General features: G+C 50.9%; 1 protein-coding gene across 5 annotated transcripts in view; it reads left to right on the top strand.

Annotated features, from left to right (window-relative positions):
• Window positions 1–19730, top strand: part of ppfia3 (PTPRF interacting protein alpha 3) — a 103756-nt gene that overhangs the window by 38493 nt on the left and 45533 nt on the right. For all 5 annotated transcript variants that reach the window (XM_038783580.1, XM_038783578.1, XM_038783579.1 and 2 more), the window contains exons 2-11: window positions 1862–1963; window positions 3447–3611; window positions 7135–7209; window positions 8538–8750; window positions 9713–9859; window positions 12271–12405; window positions 13474–13557; window positions 13934–14065; window positions 17087–17149; window positions 19460–19545. In XM_038783580.1, the coding sequence (XP_038639508.1) occupies window positions 1862–1963; window positions 3447–3611; window positions 7135–7209; window positions 8538–8750; window positions 9713–9859; window positions 12271–12405; window positions 13474–13557; window positions 13934–14065; window positions 17087–17149; window positions 19460–19545 (1202 nt within the window). The remainder of the gene's footprint in view (window positions 1–1861; window positions 1964–3446; window positions 3612–7134; window positions 7210–8537; window positions 8751–9712; window positions 9860–12270; window positions 12406–13473; window positions 13558–13933; window positions 14066–17086; window positions 17150–19459; window positions 19546–19730) is intronic.

The raw sequence follows: 19730 nt of genomic DNA, 5'->3' as shown, positions 1-19730 counted from the left end.
AATGGTAACTGTGGTAGTCGGTATTAGGGGTATTACTGTACCCGGGTTGATGCTCTAAGACCATTGGTGTGAGAGGTACCTGAGACAGCAAGATCATTGGTGGAGCCTGCGTGCTGGTTCCGCCCAGTAAGGCGGAGTATAAGAGCCTGTGTGTCCCCAGCTGCTGCATTCTGTACCTGTGCTGCTGGGGGAAACATCTAGTCCAATAAAGCCTTCAATTGGCGTCCAATCTCGCTCTGGAGTCATTGATCGAGCATCAGTAACTTTCAAAAGGGAATTGGATTAATACTTGCAGGAAAAATATGGAAAAGACAGAGGATGTGGGACTAATTGGATAGCTCTTTCCAAGAGTCAGGCTCAATGGGCAGATAGGCCTCGTCATTCATATAATTCCGTCATCTCTTTATTCTCTTCTGTTCTTAAATTCCCTCCTAGGTTCTTCCTCTCATAGAAACATACATAGAAAATAGAAGCAGGGGGAGGCCATTCGGCCCTTCGAGTCTGCTCCGCCGTTCCTTCTGATCATGGCTGATTATCAAGCTCAATAACCTGCTCCCTCCACCACCCCCCCCCCCCCCCCCAAATCCCTTGATCCCTTTAGCCCCAAGAGCTATACCTAATTCCTTCTTGAAATTACACAATGTTTTTGCCTCAACTACTTTCTGTGGGAGTGAATGGGTGATGGGATCTCTCCTCACCTCAGTCCCAAAAGGTTTACCCCTTATCCTCAAACTATGACCCCTAGTTCTGGACTCCTACACCATCAGGAATATTCTTTCTGAATCTACCCTGTCTAATCCTGTTAGAATTTTATACGTTTCTATGCAAACCCCTCTCATTCTTCTGAACTCCAATTAATAGAATCCTAACCGACTTACTCCTCATATAACAATCCCGCCATCCCAGGAATCAGCCTGGTACACGTTCGCTGCACTCCCTCATAGAACATAGAAAATAGAACAGTACAGCACAGAACAGGCCCTTCGGCCCTCAATGTTGTGCCGAGCCATGATCACCCTACTCAAACCCACGTATCCACCCTATACCCATAACCCAACAACCCCCCCTTAACCTTACTTTTATTAGGACACTACGGGCAATTTAGCCTGGCCAATCCACCTAACTCGCACATCTTTGGACTGTGGGAGGAAACCGGAGCACCCGGAGGAAACCCACGCAAACAGGGGGAGGACGTGCAGACTCCACACAGTGACCCAGCCGGGAATCGAACCTGGGACCCTGGAGCTGTGAAGCATTTATGCTAACCCCCATGCTACCCTGCTGCCGCATAGCAAGAAAATCCTTCCTCCCATAAGGACAGCAAAACTGCACATAGTACTCCAGGTGAGGCCTCAATAGTAGTAAAACATCCCTATTCCTGTACTCAAATCCTCTCGCTATGAAGGCTAACGCCAATAGCTCAAGCTCACGCTCGCATGGCGGCACTTGTTTTTTCTCACGTTTGCTCCCAGTATCTCTGACAGGAATTGTCACCCTTCCTGTGGCGCAGTGCCCCTGAGCAAGAGGCTCTGGGGCCGAGCGCCGCCCGGGACTTAATGACCAAGGAAGGTGTGTTCCGGAATCGTCTGGCCAAATAGGCCGAGTGTCAACCTGCAAAATCCTTCGAACACACTCCAATGGCCGGCGGTAAGAGCGGCAGAGATTCCCGGTCACCAGTCTGACAGAAAGAATGTTGGAGCCTCTACCATCACTATCCAGAGCTCCAGACTGCAACAATATGCCTGGGAAAGCGGACGGTACCACAGTAAATGTGGTTCCCCTCAGTGAACCGTAACACCCGATTCTGTATTGCACAGTGTTTCGAAAAAAAAAAAAAAAAAATCTTCTTTTCCCGATGCAGGAATTTGCCGTGTTGACGAAGGAGCTGAACCTGTGCCGGGAGCAACTTCTGGAGAGGGAGGAGGAGATTGCAGAGCTCAAGGCCGAGAGGAACAACACACGGGTGAGTGAAAACTGCGTCGAGGCTGAAACAGGATGGAGTCAGGAGGTTCCGAGGCTGCAGCCTCCTCTTCACTCCCCGCATGCCCCAGCGCTTTCATATGCCAGGAATCCTCATCTCAGCCCTCCCTCCTGTTTTCCCCCATGCTGGCTCCAGTTAGCGAGGCGGGAGCAAAACTGGAAATGTTTGAAAACACGGATCAGACTGCGGTGACAAAAGTTGATCCTGGAGTGTCAGCAGCCTCGAGAATTTTCCTTCTTCGATGACTGCGGTTCAACAGAAAAGGGGAAGGCCACTTAGCACTTTAGAGCGGAGGAGTTTTTTGGCGGGGTTATAATAATAATCTTTATTAGTGTCACATTAACACTGCAATGAAGTTACTGTGGACATCCCCTAGTCGCCACATTCTGACACCTGTTCGAGTACACGGAGGGAGAATTCAGAATGTCCGATTCACCTAACAAGCAAGTGGGCAGCACGGTAGCATGGTGGTTAGCATAAATGCTTCACAGCTCCAGGGTCCCAGGTTCGATTCCCGGCTGGGTCACTGTCTGTGCGGAGTCTGCACGTCCTCCCCGTGTGTGCGTGGGTTTCCTCCGGGTGCTCCGGTTTCCTCCCACAGTCTAAAGATGTGCGGGTTAGGTGGATTGGCCATGCTAAATTGCCCGTAGTGTCCGAAAAAGTAAGGTTAAGGGGGGGTTGTTGGGTTACGGGTATAGGGTGGATACGTGGGTTTGAGTAGGGTGATCATTGCTCGGCACAACATCGAGGGCCGAAGGGCCTGTTCTGTGCTGTACTGTTCTATGTTCTAAGCACGTCTTACGGGACTTGTGGGAGGAAACCGGAGCACCCGGAGGAAACCCACACAGACACGGGTAGAACGTGCAGACTCCGCACAAGCCGGGAATAGAACCCAGATCCCTGCCGCTGTGAAGCAGCAGTGCTAACCACTGTGTTATTCACTTGGAGGGTGGCGAATCCTTGGAATTCTTTGCCCGTGAGGGCTGGCTCACGGTATGTTCAAGACCGAGATCAAGAGATTTCTGCATCTTAAAAACGTCAAGTGATGCAGGGCTAGTGAAGGAAGATGGTGCTGAAGTAAATCAGCCATGATTTTGTTGAATGGCGGATTGGGTTCGAAGCGCCAAATGGCCTCCTCCTATACATACAGATACGTTCTTAACAGATTTTAAGGAAATACAGATAAATGGAGGGTTGGGAAGAGAAGGACAAAAGGAAAGATTCTTGCTGGGACAGAAGGCCGGAGAGGTTAAAGAGGGAAGATCATGCAAGCAACAGTCTTGGTAATGGAATACGTGGAGAAACAATAGATGGGTCCAGTAGCGAGGGGTCATCAATGGCTATAGCAGCACCATCTTCAACTGCCTAGGAAAATGGGAGCTGTTCTGACCTAGAGCTCAGCTCGAGTGTTAAGGCTGGAACGCTGGAAAGTGACTATATAAATGCAGGTTGTTGTTTTCCACAGTTGCTGCTGGAACATTTGGAGTGTCTGGTGTCGCGCCACGAGCGTTCCCTCAGGATGACGGTGGTGAAACGTCAGGCGCAGTCGCCCGCCGGCGTCTCCAGTGAGGTCGAAGTGCTCAAGGCCTTGAAGTCGCTCTTCGAACACCACAAAGCTTTGGATGAGAAGGTGCCGTCCGCTCCCCTTTCCCTGTTGTTTGTGTAACTCGTGCACGGCCCTTGTGGCGAGCCACCTTTGTGAACGCACTGAGGAGGTGTCATTGACTATTACAGCACAGCAGGAGGCCATTCGGTCCACCCTGCTTATACCGGCCCTTTCCAATTACTCCCACTCCCGCCCCATCACACACCCCGCTCTTACTCATAGCCCCTGCAGATTTTTCCGTCTCAAGCATTTATCCAACTTGCCATTTGAAAGTTACTATTGAATTAGATTGCACCATTTTCTTTTTTTTTTAATTTGGAGTATCCAATTCTTTTTTTCCCAAATGAAGGGGCAATTTAGTGTGGGCAATCCGCCTACCCGGGTTGTGGGGGTGAGACCCACGCAGACACGGGGAGAATGTGCAAACTCCGCACAGACAGTGACCCAGGGCTGGCATCGAAGCTGGGACCTTGGTGTCGTGAGGCAGCAGTGCTAACCACTGCGCCACCAGGCCGCCCAGGTTGCACCGTTTTCATGTCGAGCATTTCACATCGAGGCCTACAGCATAGAAAAGGCCCTTTGGCCCATCTCACCAGTCAAAAACAACCGCCTAAGTATTATAATTTCATTTTCCAGCACGAGGCGCATAGCCTTGTGTGCCTTGGTATCACATTACGGTCCAAGTCCAGACCCCTACAATGGCGAAGAGACTTGACAGAAACCCTAATATTTTATTTTAATTTTGTAAGACTGTGAGCAAAGGATTCCTCGCTCCAGGAGTGTACAAAGAAATAGAGATAAGGGGCGGGACTCTCTGAACCCCCAGCCAGGTGGGAGAATCGCCGGGGGTCGGCATGAATCCCGCCCCTGCCGTCCTCCTAATTCTCCTGCCCCCCAAAAATTGCCCCGGCGTGAGTCGCGCCGCCTGCCTCAGAGAATGGCGGGGTCCGGCGCGACTCAACGGGCCCCGGGGCTGACCGAATTCTCCGGCCCGCGATGGGCCGAAGTCCCGCCCGTTCTTTGCCAGTCCCGCCGGCGTAAATTAGAGTAGGTCCCTTACGGGCGGGACCTGGCGGCGCGGGCGGCCTCCGGGGTTCTTGGGAGGTCGCGGGGGGATCTGGCCCCGGGAGGTGCCCCCATGGTCACCTGGCCCGTGGTCGGGGCCCACCCGGGCTTGTGCCATGCGGGCACTATTGTTCCGCACCGGAGGCTGTGGTCTTCCGACATTCCCGGTGCGGAAGCGAATCCCTCTGTGCACGCGCGGGGATGGCGCCAGCACGCGCTGGCGCTCCTGTGCATGGGCCGACTTGCTCCGGCCGGCGGAGGTCCTTCGGCGCCGGTTGGCGTGGCGCCAAGCCCCTTTCCTTCCGCCGGCGGGGCACCAACCACTCCGGGGCGGGCCTAGCCCCTGAAGGTGCGGGGGCGGCCCGATGCCAGAGTGGTTCATGCCACTCCATCCCGTCGGGAGCCCCCACCCTGCCGGGTAGAGGAGAATCCCGCACACGGTATATTAAAACAAACTTTATTACTAACACAGTATTAAAATCTTTAACATCACACCAGAAAATGGCTTACAATAACCCTAAACCTAATTATAATTACCCCTTAAACAATACTTAAACAACAGTGAATACAATACCTAAGGGGAAGGTAGGATTAGGCTATGATCGTAGTGAATGGCGGAGTGGCTTGATGGCCCAAATGGCCTCCTCCTGCTTCTATTTTCGATGTTGCTATGTTAATTGCTGTCTTTATTTCTACTTAAACAACAAGAAAAGAAAAGCCTTGGCTGTCAATCCACCGTAACAACCAATGTTACATAGGAATACTTGCTTTACGTAATGTTCTTTGAGAAAGAGAGATCTTTTGGCACTGCTTTAAAGACAAGATCTGACTCCTGTCAGACCCATGCAGAAACTCTGACTTAGCTGTTTCTCAGCTTGTGTCAGCTCCCCCTTGTTCTCAGACAAGTCTGCACTGCTTTAAAGACAGTTCATCTCTTTCTTAACTGAACTGCAGAGAGCAAAACCTGACTTGTGGTTGCAGTTTCATCCAAAACGGGACTGAACTGCTGCTCCTACAAAATGGCTGATACGTTAGCTCCACCCAGTAATGACATCACCTTATCAAGCTGAAATCGAATTAACTCCACCGGCAATCCCCTGAATTAAAACAAAATTCCGCAATGCTGCCTCACGGCGCTGAGGATCCGGGTTCGATCCCGGCCCCGGGCCACTGTCCATGTGGAGTTTTCACATTCCTCCTGTGCCTGCGTGGGTCTCACCCCCACAACCCACAGAGGATATTCAGGGTGGGTAGATTGACCGCACTGAATTGCCCCTTAATTGGAAAAAAATAATTGGGTAGTCGCTGCCGGAGGAGGTGGTGGAAGCAGGGACGATAGTGACATTTAAGGGGCATCTTGATAAATACATGAATAGGATGGGAATAGTGGGATACCGACATAGGAAGTGTAAAAGATTGTAGTTTAGTTGGGCACCATAGTCGGCACGGGCTTGGAGGGCCGAAGGGCCTGTTCTTGTGCTGTACTTTTCTTTGTTCTTTGTTCTTTAAATTTATATTTTAAAAAATCAAAACAAAATTCCATTAGCCGTAGCTTTTATGATACTTTAATTGCACCCTGGCTCCCAATATTTCAAACCAGGATTTGTTTTATAAAATGTGACCGCAGCAGTCACACATACTCTAAATCAGGCTTTTAACCCTTATTGAACCAAATATCTCTAACACAGAATATCTGAAATTCTTACATTCATCACAATCGCAAGAGCGCATCTAAATGCTTCTTAAATGTTATGAGGGTCTCCGCCTCCACCAGCCTTTCAGGCAGCGAGTTCCAGACTCCCACCACCCTCTGGGTGAAAGGGTTTTTCCTCACATCCCCTCTAAACCTCCGGCCCCTCACCTTAAATCTCTGCCCCCTGGTCATTGATCCCTCCACCAAGGGGAAAAGTTTCTTCCTGTCTACTCTATCTATGCCCCTCCATTTTATACATCTCAATCCCCCCCCACAGTCTCCTCTGCTCCAAGGAAAACAACCCCAGTCTATCCAATCTCTCTTCATAACTAAAACTCTCCGGCCCAGGCAACATCCTGGTAAATCTCCTCTTCAGTGCTATCACATCCCTCCTATAATGTGGATTCCAGAACTCCACACAATACTCTAGCTGTGGCCTAACCAACATTTTATACAGTTCCAGCATAACCTCCCTGGTCTTTCTTTTAAATTTAGAGTACCCAATTATTTTTTTCCAATTAAGGGGCAATTTTAGCGTGGCCAATCCGCATACCCTGCACATCTTTGGGTTGTGGGGGGGGGGGGGGGGTGAGGTGAGACCCACGCAGACACGGGGAGAATGTGCAAACCCCACACGTAGTGACCCAGGGCAGGGGTCGAACCCGGGTCCGCGGCGCCGTGAGGCAGCAGTGCTAACCACTGCGCCACCGACCCGCCCTTTAACCTCCCTACTCTTACCTGCTGGTGTATTGAAGGTGACAAATTAATTCTTTTCTGTTGGTGTCGCAGGTACGGGAGAGGCTGCGGGTAGCGTTGGAAAGAGTCTCGATACTGGAAGAAGAGCTTGTAACTTCGACCCAGGACGTGAGTGTTCAGCACTTAAAAAGCAGAGTGTAGCGCGGGAAGAAATCCTGTCCTGGTCTGGGCTGAAACGCACCCGTGAATTTATTGCCCCCCTCATAGCGAGAGCCACGAGTGCCAACTGTGGCGAGACCCAAATGGGTTCTCCCTGCACGGCGGTTATTCAGGGGAAAACACGAGATAGGGAGGCAGAATGGCAAACCCTTTCTCCAAAATACCCCTCCAAGAAGCAGACTTTTTTTTTTTACGTGTTCAAATTTGGGATAATTTGGTCGCCGTGGGCTGATACGCGACAAGTAACATTCACGCTACACAAGTGCCAGTCAATGATCCTCTCCAACAAGAGAGAACCCAACCATCGCCCCTTGACATTCAATGGCTTTACCATCGCTGAATCGCCCGCCATCAGCATCCTGGAGGGGTACCACTGACCAGAAGCTGAACTGGAGTAGCCACAATAATACTGTGGCAACAAGAGCAGGCCAGAGTCTGGGAATTCTGTGGCGATTAACTCACCTCCTGTTTCTCCAAAGTCTGCCCACCATCCACAAGGTACAAGTCTGGAGTGTGATGGAATACTCCCCACTTTCCTTTATGAGTGCAGCTCCAACAAGACCCAAGAAGTTCCACAGCATCCTGAACAAAGAAGCCCCACTTGATTGGCATCCCATCCAGCAACTGAGCATTCACCCCCTCCACCACCAGCACACAGTGGCAGCGATATGTCCCATCTACATGATGCATTGCAGCCACTCATCAATATTTTGCTGACAGTACCCTCCAAACCTTTACCACCTAGAAGAACCACAGTAGCAGACCCATGGGAACCCCACCACCTGGAGGTTCCCCTCTGAGCCACTCGCCATCCTGACTGGGAAATATATCGGCCGTTCTTTCACTGTCGCTGGGTCAAAAACCTGGGACTCCCGCCCTGACAGCACTGTGGGTGCACCTACACTATGTGGTCTGTAGCGGTTCAGGAAGGTGTCTCACGATCACCTCAAGAGAAATTCGGGAAATTAGTCAGCGACACCCACATCCCATGGCAAGCTTTGGGATTAATTGTCCTGATTGCCCACCTACCATTTTAGATGGTTTGCCAATCAGTGGCCCCAGTTTCCCGAGCCGTTCTCTGTGCCTAACCCTCACCTGGGGCCATGTGGGCGTTGGCTTTGATGAATAAGGCCGTGCCAGCGACGGTTGAGGATGAGTATGACACACGCACGTTCACGCGTAAAAGGCTGGGCTGAGTTTTCACGGGGGTCGTGGTTTGGGGAGTGGCACACCGCGGACGATTAACGGGAGTCCCTTTCGCCCCTCCCACCGCACAGAGGCTGACCAATGGAACGGCGCTAACCGGGGACGGCGACTCCGAGTGCCACGACCTGATCGAGAGGCAGAGCACCGAGCTACTGCAGATGAAGGAGCGCCTGGCTGTGCTTTGTCGGAAGGTTGCCGAAGTGGAGGAAGAGCTGAGCACGGCGCGGAAAGATCTGATCAAATCAGAGGAGGTGAACTCCAAGCTCCAGCGGGATTTGAAAGAGGTAACTGTGAGAGCGAGCAGAGCTTACGATGTTAATAATAATAACCTTTTATTGTCACAAGTATGAAGTTACTGTGAAAAGCCCCTAGTCGCCATATTCTGGTGCCTTGGTTAAGTTAACCAGTAATGGGAATATTACGAGCTTACCACGGTGAATCATGCGCTGAATATTAACGGCCCAGTGGTTGGTAGCTAGTTTTTGAGACTAACGGTTGCCTTTTTAATATATTGGATTCAGTAAAGTGCTACAGCTTAATATGGTGAACATTTTAAATTCTCACGAGATAGTAGTTGAGGTAACAGCATGAAAAGGAGAGTTAATGATACAGTGGCTTTATAGGGCAGTTCCATTCTTTGCTATTTTAATGGAGACATTAATATGTTTTAAAGACTCCCTCAAATCAGGAAACTCAAGAGATGGCACGCCAACACTCATTTGGAGGTTGTTGATTTTACTGAGTTTTCCTTCAGGCCTCGAGGCACCTCTGTTTACCTATTAACAACAGACAGGATGGGGGGGGGGGGCATACGGGCGGCATGATAGCACAGTGGTTAGTACTGATGCTTCACAGTGTCAGGGACCCGGGTTTGATTCCCGGCTTGGGTCACTGTCTGTGGGAGTCTGCCGGTTCTCTCCATGTCTGCGTGGGTTTCCTCCGGGTGCTCCGGTTTCCTCCCGCAGGTCCCAAAAACGATGTGCTTGTTAGGTGAATTGGACATTCTGAATTCTCCTCCTTTAACACCTCCTCGAAAACCTTCTCCTTTGACCAGTCTTTAGGGTGATTCCTTTGTTCGATTATCGCTCCTGTGAAGCGCCTCGACACATTTCTACCACATTGGAGGTGCTATATAAATGCCAGTTGTTGTCACAGATCTCCCAAGATGTTTCACTGCTGCAGATTGTAAAATGGCGGCCACTCCAGACCTCTTTGCAGACGCCTGCTCTTCATTCTCCCCGTGTAGGCCTTAGCACAAAGAGAAGACATGGAAGAGAGGATCACGACACTGGAGAAACGCTACCTCAGTGCCCAGCGTGAAGCTACATCGCTCCACGACGCCAACGATAAGCTGGAGAATGAGTTGGCCAGCAAGGAGTCCCTCCTCAAGCAGGTAAATGTTCCGTCAAGTTTCGGTCGAATGGGAGAACAGGCAAAACAAATTCTCTCTTTTTAAAAAAAAAACTTTGTCTCCGTGCTCACTTCTTTTTAGGCAGGAGTCCTCCCTCCCTACCCCCACCCCTTCCCCATTCAACAGACCCTGTCACCCGCCTCCAGTATTCTCCCTCCACCTGGACCCAGCCCTCCGGCCTTCTTCTTCATTGTCTTCATTGAGAACTGTCGGCGTGACATCGGCCGTCTCTATTTCTCTGCTCCTCCCACCTACTCCAACCTGTCGCCTTCTGATTTTGCTGCACTCCATTCCCCTGTTGTCAAACCTGCTGACGAGGGTGGCGCTGTTGTCTGCCGACCCGACCTCTACCCTGCAGAGGCTGAACGCCAACTCTCGACCGTCCTATTGACCTCCCCCCTTGGCCATGACCCCCATCACTGAACGCCAAGCCATTGTTTCCGGGACTGTCACTGACCTCCTCTCCTCTGGAGAACTTGGGCGGGATTCTCCGACCCCCCCCGCCGGCCGGAGAGTTGCCGGGGGTCGGCGTGAATCCTGCCCCCGCCGGCTGCCGAATTCTCCGGCACCGGTTGTTATGGCGGGGCCGGGAATCGCGTCGCGCCGGTCGGCGGCCGCTAGCAGTGCCCCCCCCCCCGGCGATTCTCCAGCATGCGATGGGCCGAGCGGTCGCCCATTTTCGTCCCACCCCGCCAGCGTAAATCAAACCAGGTCCGTACCGGCGGGACCTGGCTCTACGGGCAGCCTGCAGAGCCCTCGGTGGGGGGGAATCTGCCCCCGGGGTAGCCCCCACGGTGGCTTGGCCCGCAATCGGGGCCCACCGATCCGCAGGCGGGTCTGTCCCGTGGGGGGGCACTCTTTCCCTCCGCGCCGGCTGCTGTCAACCCCCGCCATGGCTGGCGTGGAGAAGAACCCCCCTGCGCATACGCCGGGATGGTGCCAGCACACGCTGGCGCTCCCGCGCATGCGCCAACTCGCGGAGTCCCTTTGGCACCGGTACGGTCCGCCCCGCCGGGTAGGAGAGAATCCCGCCCCTGTCCTCCACAGCCTCCAACCTCTTAGTCACACCCAACTCCGCAAAGCCCACTTCTGCCTCCATCGCAAAATATCCTGACAGACCTGATCCTGCCCCATGGAATTCTTCCTATTTTGATTCCATCCCCTCTCTCCTTATCCAGCCTCTTCCCATCTACATCTGTGAATTGTCTGATTCCCCACGTCACATCAACAGTCTCCAATTCTCAAGCCCTAATTGCCTCCAATCCCTCAACAGAGGAGCAGAGGGACCTTGGTGTACATGTCCATAGATCTTTGAAAGCAGTAAGACAAGTAGATAAGATGGATAAGAAGGCATATGCTTTTGTTGTCCAAAGCACAGAATATAACCGTTAGGAAGGAGCTGTTGGGTGGCACGGTAGCACAGTGGTTAGCGCTGTTGCTTTACAGCGCCAGGGTCCCAGGTTCGATTCCCCGCTGGGTCACTGTCTGTGTGGAGTCTGCCCGCTCTCCCCGTGTCTGCGTGGGTTTCCTCCGGGTGCTCCGGTTTCCTCCCATCAGTCCCGAAAGATGTGCTTGTCTCGCTCCCTCTGCTCTTTCCCCACAGACTTGCAAATATTTTCCCTTCAAGAATTGATCCAACACCATTTTGACGAATCTGCTTTCAGCGTCCTTTTAGTCAGGACCAATCACAACAAATTGCTGCACTTTTTAAAAAACTCCCCCCCCCCCCCCCCCCCCCCCATCTCTGTTTTTTTGTTGTCAATAATCTTAATTCCTTATCTGTTGGTTCCTGACCCTTCTCCCACTGGGGACGGTTTGTCCTTAAAACTCTTTATGATTTTGAAGATTTTTATTAAAGTCTCCTCCTAATCTTCTCTGATCTAAGAAATTGAAAAATCCCAGTTTCTGCACAAAACTGAAGTCCCAGGCTCCCCGGCACCATTCTGCTGCCCAGAATTGGCCACAATTCCTCTGTGTTTGGCTCTCCCCGGACTGGTGAGAGTGGTTGTCAGGCTCAGCCGCGCCGTCCAATCACGAGCCTGGATAGGGTGGACATGGAGAATTTGTAGGAAAATCTAGAAGCAGAGGACACAATCTCAGACTAAGGAGGCGATCCTTTAAGACGGAGATGAGGAGGAATTTCTTCAGCCAGAGGGTGGTAAATCTGTGGAAATCTCTGCCGCAGAATTCGGTGGAGGCCAAATCACTGAGTGTCTTTGAGACAGAGATAGATAGGTTCTTGATTAATAAGGGGATCAGGGGTTATGGGGAGAAGGCAGGAGAATGGGGATGAGAACAATATCAGCCATGACTGAATGGCGGAGCAGACTCGATGGGCCGAGTGGCCTAATTCTGCTCCTATGTCTGATGGTCTTACGTGTGTGCCTTTTCAGAGTGAGGAGAAGAACAGGCAGCTCCAGGACTGGTTGGACTCCTCCAAACAGAAGCTGCAGCAGACGATGAGGAAGGCGGAGACCCTGCCGGAGGTGGAAGCGGAATTGGCGCAGCGGGTGGCCGCTCTGAACAAGGTACAGGCGGTGCGCAAGGATCCTCCTTGGCCCACCACCAGTCTCACTGTCTTTCTATAGCGCCTTTCACCATCCTCAGCTCGTTCCTCGGCACTTGACAGCCATCAAAGCAGTGTCGTCACCCTTGTAACATTGGAAATGTGGTGACCAGTTATCATAGATTCCCTACAGTGCAGAAAGAGGCCCTTCGGCCCGTCGAGTCTGCGCCCACCCTTCGAAAGACCACCTTATCTAGGCCTAATCCCATCCCATTCCTGCAATCCCGTCCTAATGCGGGTCCCCGGTGCTGTGATGCAGCAGTGCTAATCACTGTGCCGCCCACAGCGAGATCCCACCATCAGATAATAATAATCGCTTATTGTCACAAGTAGGCCTCAGTGAAGTTACTGTGAAAAGCCCCTAGTTGCCAATGACCAGCTAGGCCGTCTCATTGCTGTCGGTTGGGGGGTGTGGGTTAGTAAATACTTGTCCTGGATGTGGAAGAAGTATCTCCTTTTCTATGACATTGTGCTGCAGGATATTTGATGTCCACCCTAGCGGGAAGACCAGGCCGTGGTTAATATCTCCTCCGACCAGACAACGCTCACTTTTGACTCGGAGCTGATAGAGTTTCTATTTTATTCATTTTCAGGGATGTGGCCATCACTGGCAAAGCCAGCATTTATTGCCCATCCCTAATTGCCCTTAAGACGTTGGTGTGAGTCACTGACAGCTGAGTGGTGCGAATCGGGAATCACACGTAGGCCATACCGAGTTAGGATGGCAGATCTTCTCCCCTAGAGGAAACAGTGAACGATAATTGTCATAGTCACCATTACCGAGACTAGCTGACGATCCCAGAGGTTATTGATGGAATTTAAATTCCTCCAGCTGCCATGGTGAGATTTGAGCTCCTGTCTCCGGATCATTTGTCCGGGCCTCTGGATTACTAGCCCAGTGACATTACCAACGTGTCGCTGTCCCTTCCACTGAGGCCACGGTTGGGGTTGGATTGAGCGCTTGCGTTGAGGGCCGGGCAGAGCCAAGTCCCCGCAGGATCTGACTAACCCAGCCTTTATCCGTACGCAGGCGGAAGAGAGACATGGGAACATCGAGGAGCGTCTGTGCCAGCTGGAAACAGAACTGGAAGAGAAAAACCAGGAACTGCAACGGGTAAAGTCTGCTAACATCCCGAAACGGGAATACTTTATCCCTGACAAACTGAGATGTCACCCGAGCGAGGGAAAGAAGCTTGTGAATATTGCGGGCTCATTAGCACCTTGTTAAAACAAACGCACATTCCAACCCGCGATTCGAGATGTTCGGGATCACATTGAAGAGTTAATTTTCCTTCCCTTTTGCTGAGTAAGCGGATGGGCTAACTCCAGCCTGCGTTTAACTTTTACAAAGCAAAACAATGTTGTGTTTTAAACTCGTACTTCTCAGGGAAGGTGATAACTTAGTGCCATCGCCGGAACTCCGTACTTGCTTTCAAGGTGTCTTTATCGCCCCCCCCCCCCCCCCCCCCCCCCCCCCCCCCCCCCCCCAGGCTCGGCAGAGGGAGAAGATGAATGACGAACATAACAAGCGCCTGTCGGAAACAGTCGACAAACTCCTTTCCGAATCCAATGAGCGGCTACAGCTTCACCTGAAGGAGAGGATGGCTGCACTGGAGGAGAAGGTGAAAATCGCACTTGCTGGGGATGGCAGGGGGGCAGGGGGTAGTAATGTTGGGGGACGGCGGGTGGGGGAGGGATGATTGAGTGGGGCCTGCTACGCTTGCTGGCTTCAAACCGCTGCTTCAGCGCATTCGCGGATTCTGCGTCACTGTGCTGTGGCATCTTGTAGCTTGCAACCAACACCTTTGGCTCTGCCGTCCATCTCACACAGCAGATGTATGGAACACAATCCCCATCTGCTGAGTGCACAGTTGAGATTTGTACAGTAACACTTAGCCCGCACTTTCAGGATTGCGCGAGAGCAAACATCATTTAATGTGACCATAACAGTGCCAGCAAATCCAAGGAAGTAGTGGCCTCGTTAGAATACGTGCTGAGTAAAACAAAGACGTGCATTTCTATAGCACCTTCCACATCCCAAAGACGCTTACTGCCCATGAGGTATTCTTTCAAGTTGACTCACTGTTGTAGGAAACACAGCATGTCAATTTGTGTTGATATGGTTCCAGGGTTTAGAGAAACCTAATCTGGCTTTGAGAAAGAGTGGTTCAGACTCAAAACGTTAGATCCGTCTCTCTCTCTTTTGTTATGGGCCAGGGATTAGAGAACCCCAAAGTGTATCATGTTCTTTGTTCTTTGAGTTCACCTGACCCATGACTTTTACTAGATTTGTGGTACGGGGAGCACACGGCCCACTCTACAGGTGTGGTACAGCAGAAAGGTAAAAGTAACTTTTAAAGCAAAACAATGTTTATTCTATGAACTCAGTTAACCTTTTTAAAACATACAGTTAACATCTTAGCAACCATCAATTCAAATACACCCCCCAAAGAATACAACACTAAGTAATCCTTAAACTTTCCTTTGAACATCCATGAGACAAAAATCCTTTTAACAGAAGCACATCAGGTTTAAATTCTCTACTCAGAGCAGTTATCACTCTGAATTCACCAAATGATCTAGAGATAGTCTTTACGAGGCAGAGAGGTCGACGTTACACCTTCTCTGGCTGGCTGCAGCTCCGACACTAAAACAAAAGCAAAAAACACAGACACACCCAAGCTTTTCCTCAAAGCGAAACTAAAAAGCAGAGCCAGAGCTCAGCTCCACCCACACCCTGACATCACTGCAGCCACTTGAGCAGACAAACATTTCTTAAAGTGACATTCCCATGACAGTGTACAGCAAGCTCCCAAAAAACAGCAGTGTGATAATGGCCAGAAAAATCTGCATTTTAGTGATGTTGCTTCAGGGATGAATATTGGCCAAGGCCATGGAGAGAATTCCAAAGCTGTCTTTAAATTAGCAACATAGGACCCCTCGCTTCCGCCTGAGCAAAGAACAAAGAAAATTACAGCACAGGAACAGGCCCTTCGGCCCTCCCAGCCTGTGCCGATCCATATCCTTTATCTAAACCTGTCGCCTATTTTCCAAGGTCTACTTCCCTCTGTTGCCGCCCATTCATATACCTGTCTAGATGCCTCTTAAATGATGCTATCGTGCCCGCCTCTACCACCTCCGCTGGCAAAGCATTCCAGGCACCCACCACCCTCTGCGTAAAAAACTTTCCACGCACATCTCCCTTAAACTTTCCCCCTCTCACCTTGAAATCGTGACCCCTTGTAACTGACACCCCCACTCTTGGAAAAAGCTTGTTGCTATCCACCCTGTCCATATCTCTCATAATTTTGTAGACCTCAATCAGGTCCACCCCTCAACCTCCGTCTTTCCAACGAAAACAATCCTAATCTACTCAACCTTTCTTCATAGCTAGCACCCTCCATACCAGGCAACATCCTGGTGAATCTCCTCTGCACCCTCTCCAAAGCATCCACATCCTTCTGGTAATGGACCCGCATTAGAACTGATCGCAGTATTCCAAATGTGGCCGAACCAAAGTCCTATACAACTGTAATATGACCTGCCTACTCTTGTACTCAATACCCCGTCCGATGAAGGCAAGCATGCTGTATGCCTTTTTGACCACTCTATCAACCTGCGTTGCCACCTTCAGGGTACAATGGACTTGAACTCCCAGATCTCTCTGTACATCAATTTGCCCCAGGACCCTTCCATTGACCGTATACCTTCCTCCAGGTCATTTATGTATATCACAAGCAGGAGCTTGGTTTTAACATCTCGTCTGAAAGATTGCACCTCTGACAGTGCAGCACCCCCATAGCACTAGCACTGGGAGTGCCAGCCTAGATTTTGTGCTTAAGTCTCTGTTACTGGGACTTTGAACCCCACAACCTTGTGACTCTGAATCAGGGATTGTAAGGGAATATAAATACTAGAGGATCTTGCAGCCATCGCATTCTTTGAGTGAGCTCTCTACGTTAGTCCCACACCCCAGCCCTTTCCCCATTCCTCCTCTACAGCTACGTGTCAGTTGTCAGGTTTCTCTGAAGGGATGTGTGGTGAGGAGACACTGAGAGTACGCTTGCTCGGATTGCACCTAGTGTAACGAAGCTAAGCTGGTTCAGGAACTCACATCCGTGCACTTGTTTTGGCGGCGAAGGGTCACAGTTCACTCATGTCCGGGTTGCCGTGGCGACGTGCACTTTTCCACGCATGCTGTAGCGAGGAGGTTAACGATGATGGAGACTCCCAACATTCTTCCCATCGGATGTGTGACCTGTTTGACCGCGTTGTGAACGCGCCTTCCTCGGCCATCAAGTCCTGAGGTGGCACCCGAACCCATAGCTTCCAACTCAAACGTGGGGGCGCTACCCACTGCGCCATCAGACCACCTCAAAGTACTTGTTTTACACACGTTACACATCTTGCCACCTCGCCGTGGCGGAGGGGCTTGAACGTTCCATTGATCCCGAGAACACAGGGACAACAGCAATTTCTGTAAATGTTTTTATCTGTTACGCATTTCATGTGAAAATCTCTCTGCCTTCTCGTCTGACTACTAAGAAGATCTAACATCTGTCTTTCCTCTTCTGTCTTCTTTCCTTCCCCCCCCCCCCCCCCCACCCCTCCCCTCCCCCCACTTTTAATTCCCTGCCTCGTAGAACGCTTTAGGTCAGGAGCTTTCTAACATCAAACAGGTGCAGGAGGAGGTGCTGCTCAATAAGGTATTTTCTTCTCTCTACGGGCTAACAAGAAATGGAAAATCCTCCTATAGTCTGCCGAGGGCCTCCGGATCCAATTCCGGTTGGGCGTACTCTTGGATGTCTCATCAGTTGACCTCTCTCATGCGAACCGCCCTGTGCGCACGCAACCCCTGCCCCCGCGTACACTTCTGCTATTGGTCACCACAAGGGGCAGCACGGTAGCATGGTGGTTAGCATAAATGCTTCACAGCTCCAGGGTCCCAGGTTCGGTTCCCGGCTGGGGTCACTGTCTGTGCGGAGTCTGCACGTCCTCCCCGTGTGTGCGTGGGTTTCCTCCGGGTGCTCCGGTTTCCTCCCACAGTCCAAAGATGTGAGGGTTAGGTGGATTGGCCATGCTAAATTGCCCGTAGTGTCCTAAAAAGTAAGGTTAAGGGGGGGTTGTTTGAGTTACGGGTATAGGGTGGATACGTGGGTTTGAGTAGGTGATCATTGCTCGGCACAACATCGAGGGCCGAAGGGCCTGTTCTGTGCTGTACTGTTCTATGTTCTATGTTGACAACTTTCCCACAGCCAATCCGGAAGCGAATCGACTCTTTATTACTCGATTGGATGCTGCTTCACTGTCACCCCAGCAACATTCCCCCCCCTCCCCGATACTTTCCGAATGAGGAAACAAATGTGTTCAAAGAACATTCTAATTTCAAATGTTTCTTTATTGTGCCAGTCGCTTTTCTCCTGGGGTTTACTCACGGCTCTGGAGATTTGCCATTAATTCCTGGCAGGCCCAGGGTTGGCGAGCGGGCCCACCTCCAAGGGACGATCTCGCTCGCCACAGGAACAGGATAAGGCCACTCAGCCCCCTCAAGCATGCTGGACCGTTCAATGAGATCATGGCTGATTTGCATTTCCTTTCACCCATTCTGATTCCCAGACATTGATTTAAAACCAGCAATTGCTCTGGCATCAATTGTCATTGGCAGAAGAGATTTCCAAACTTCTCCCACCCAAACTTCCCCCATCCCTTATGTTTAAAAATGTTTCCTAATTTCACTCCTGTAAGATTTGGCTCGAATCTTTAGACACTGCTCCCCAGTCGCAGACTCCACAACCAGCAGAAACAGTTTTTCTATCTAACTCTTCCCTGCCATTCTTCGTTAATGTTGGGACTGACGATCCTTGAATTCAGACTATGAAAGAGGGTTCTCCCTGCCGCTGTGCATCAAGGTTTCTGTGCTTGGGTTTATGTATTGTCACCGGGATTCATCAAACTAAAACCGTTTGGCCTGATTAGCCGGTGGAAATTGATGTGCATTGGGAGCGTCAGTCTGGATTATATGAACGTGGTTCTCGTCTGAAGGACCGATTGGCCTACATCTCGGGCTGGTTTAGCTCCGTGGGCTAGGCAGCCGGTTTGTGATGCAGAACAAGGTCAGCAGCGCGGGTTCAATTCCCGCATCAGCCAGGAATTCGGAATTCTCCCTCTGTGTACCCGAACAGGCGCCGGAATGTGGCAACTAGGGGCTTTTCACATAATCTTCATTGCAGTGTTAATCTAGGCCTACTTGTAACAATAAAACGGTTATTATTATTATTATAATAACCTGCTCCTAAGTCCTACGTTTAAGAATTGTCGGAAAAACCTGTAGCTAATTTGTGCATAGGAGGATCCCACAATCAGCAGAAGGATAAATAGCCAGTTAATTTGTTTTGTTGGTGGTTGAGGCGTGATTGGTGGCTCAGATGAAAAGAGATTCTCTCGCCCACCCACTATTTTTTATTTGGCCTTTTACGGCCGTCCGGACCTTCTCTTATATCCAAATTTGGCACCCCCAACATGCAGCACTCTCTTGGCACTGCACTGCCAGTATTGCGAACAGATGAAGTGCTTGACTCTGAAGGGAGAGTGCTGACCACTTGAGCCAAGGCTGTCACTTTGACCACAGGCCTCCACATTTCCTTGACAATTCTCTCTTTTTTTTTTCTTTTTTTTAAATAAATTTAGAGTATCCAATTCATTTTTTCCAATTAAGGGGCAATTTAGCGTGGCCAATCCACCTACCCTGCTCATCTTTGGGTTGTGGGGGCGAAACCCACGCAAACACGAGGAGAATGTGCAAACTCCACACGGACAGTGACCCAGAGCCGGGATCGAACCTGGGTCCTCGGCACCAGTGAGGTAGCACTGCACAACCGTGTTGCCCTTGACAACACTCGGCCGAAGGTTCCACAAGTGTTGACTGACGTGCCCTTTTCGAGTCAGTTTGGTTGACAGGTTCTAGATTCTCTGGTTTGTTTTTGGTGGTGCAGTGACGAAGTGCTTTCTCCTCACAGGAGCAGTTGATGGCGGAGGTGGAGAGGATGCAAATTGAGCTGGAGCAGCTGAGGGCAAAGACTGGGATGCGTGACGCTTACTCAAGGTAAACAGGATAGGCCACGATGGGGCCACAACCAGATTTGTTTGACCATCAGAGGTCGTTGGCCGCCTCTCTCGCTCATGACCCCATCTGCGTTCATCCCTCCCACCAGGCCCCTAACCCGTGTTGCCAACTCCGGGTGGGTATATTCCTGGAGGTTTCCTCCACATGACCTCCCACCTCGAACT

This window comes from Scyliorhinus canicula, chromosome 23 (genome assembly GCF_902713615.1).
Source record: "Scyliorhinus canicula chromosome 23, sScyCan1.1, whole genome shotgun sequence".
Taxonomy (NCBI): domain Eukaryota; kingdom Metazoa; phylum Chordata; class Chondrichthyes; order Carcharhiniformes; family Scyliorhinidae; genus Scyliorhinus; species Scyliorhinus canicula.
The sequence above is the reverse complement of the archived record's forward strand: the minus strand, read 5'-3'. Positions and strand labels throughout refer to the sequence as shown.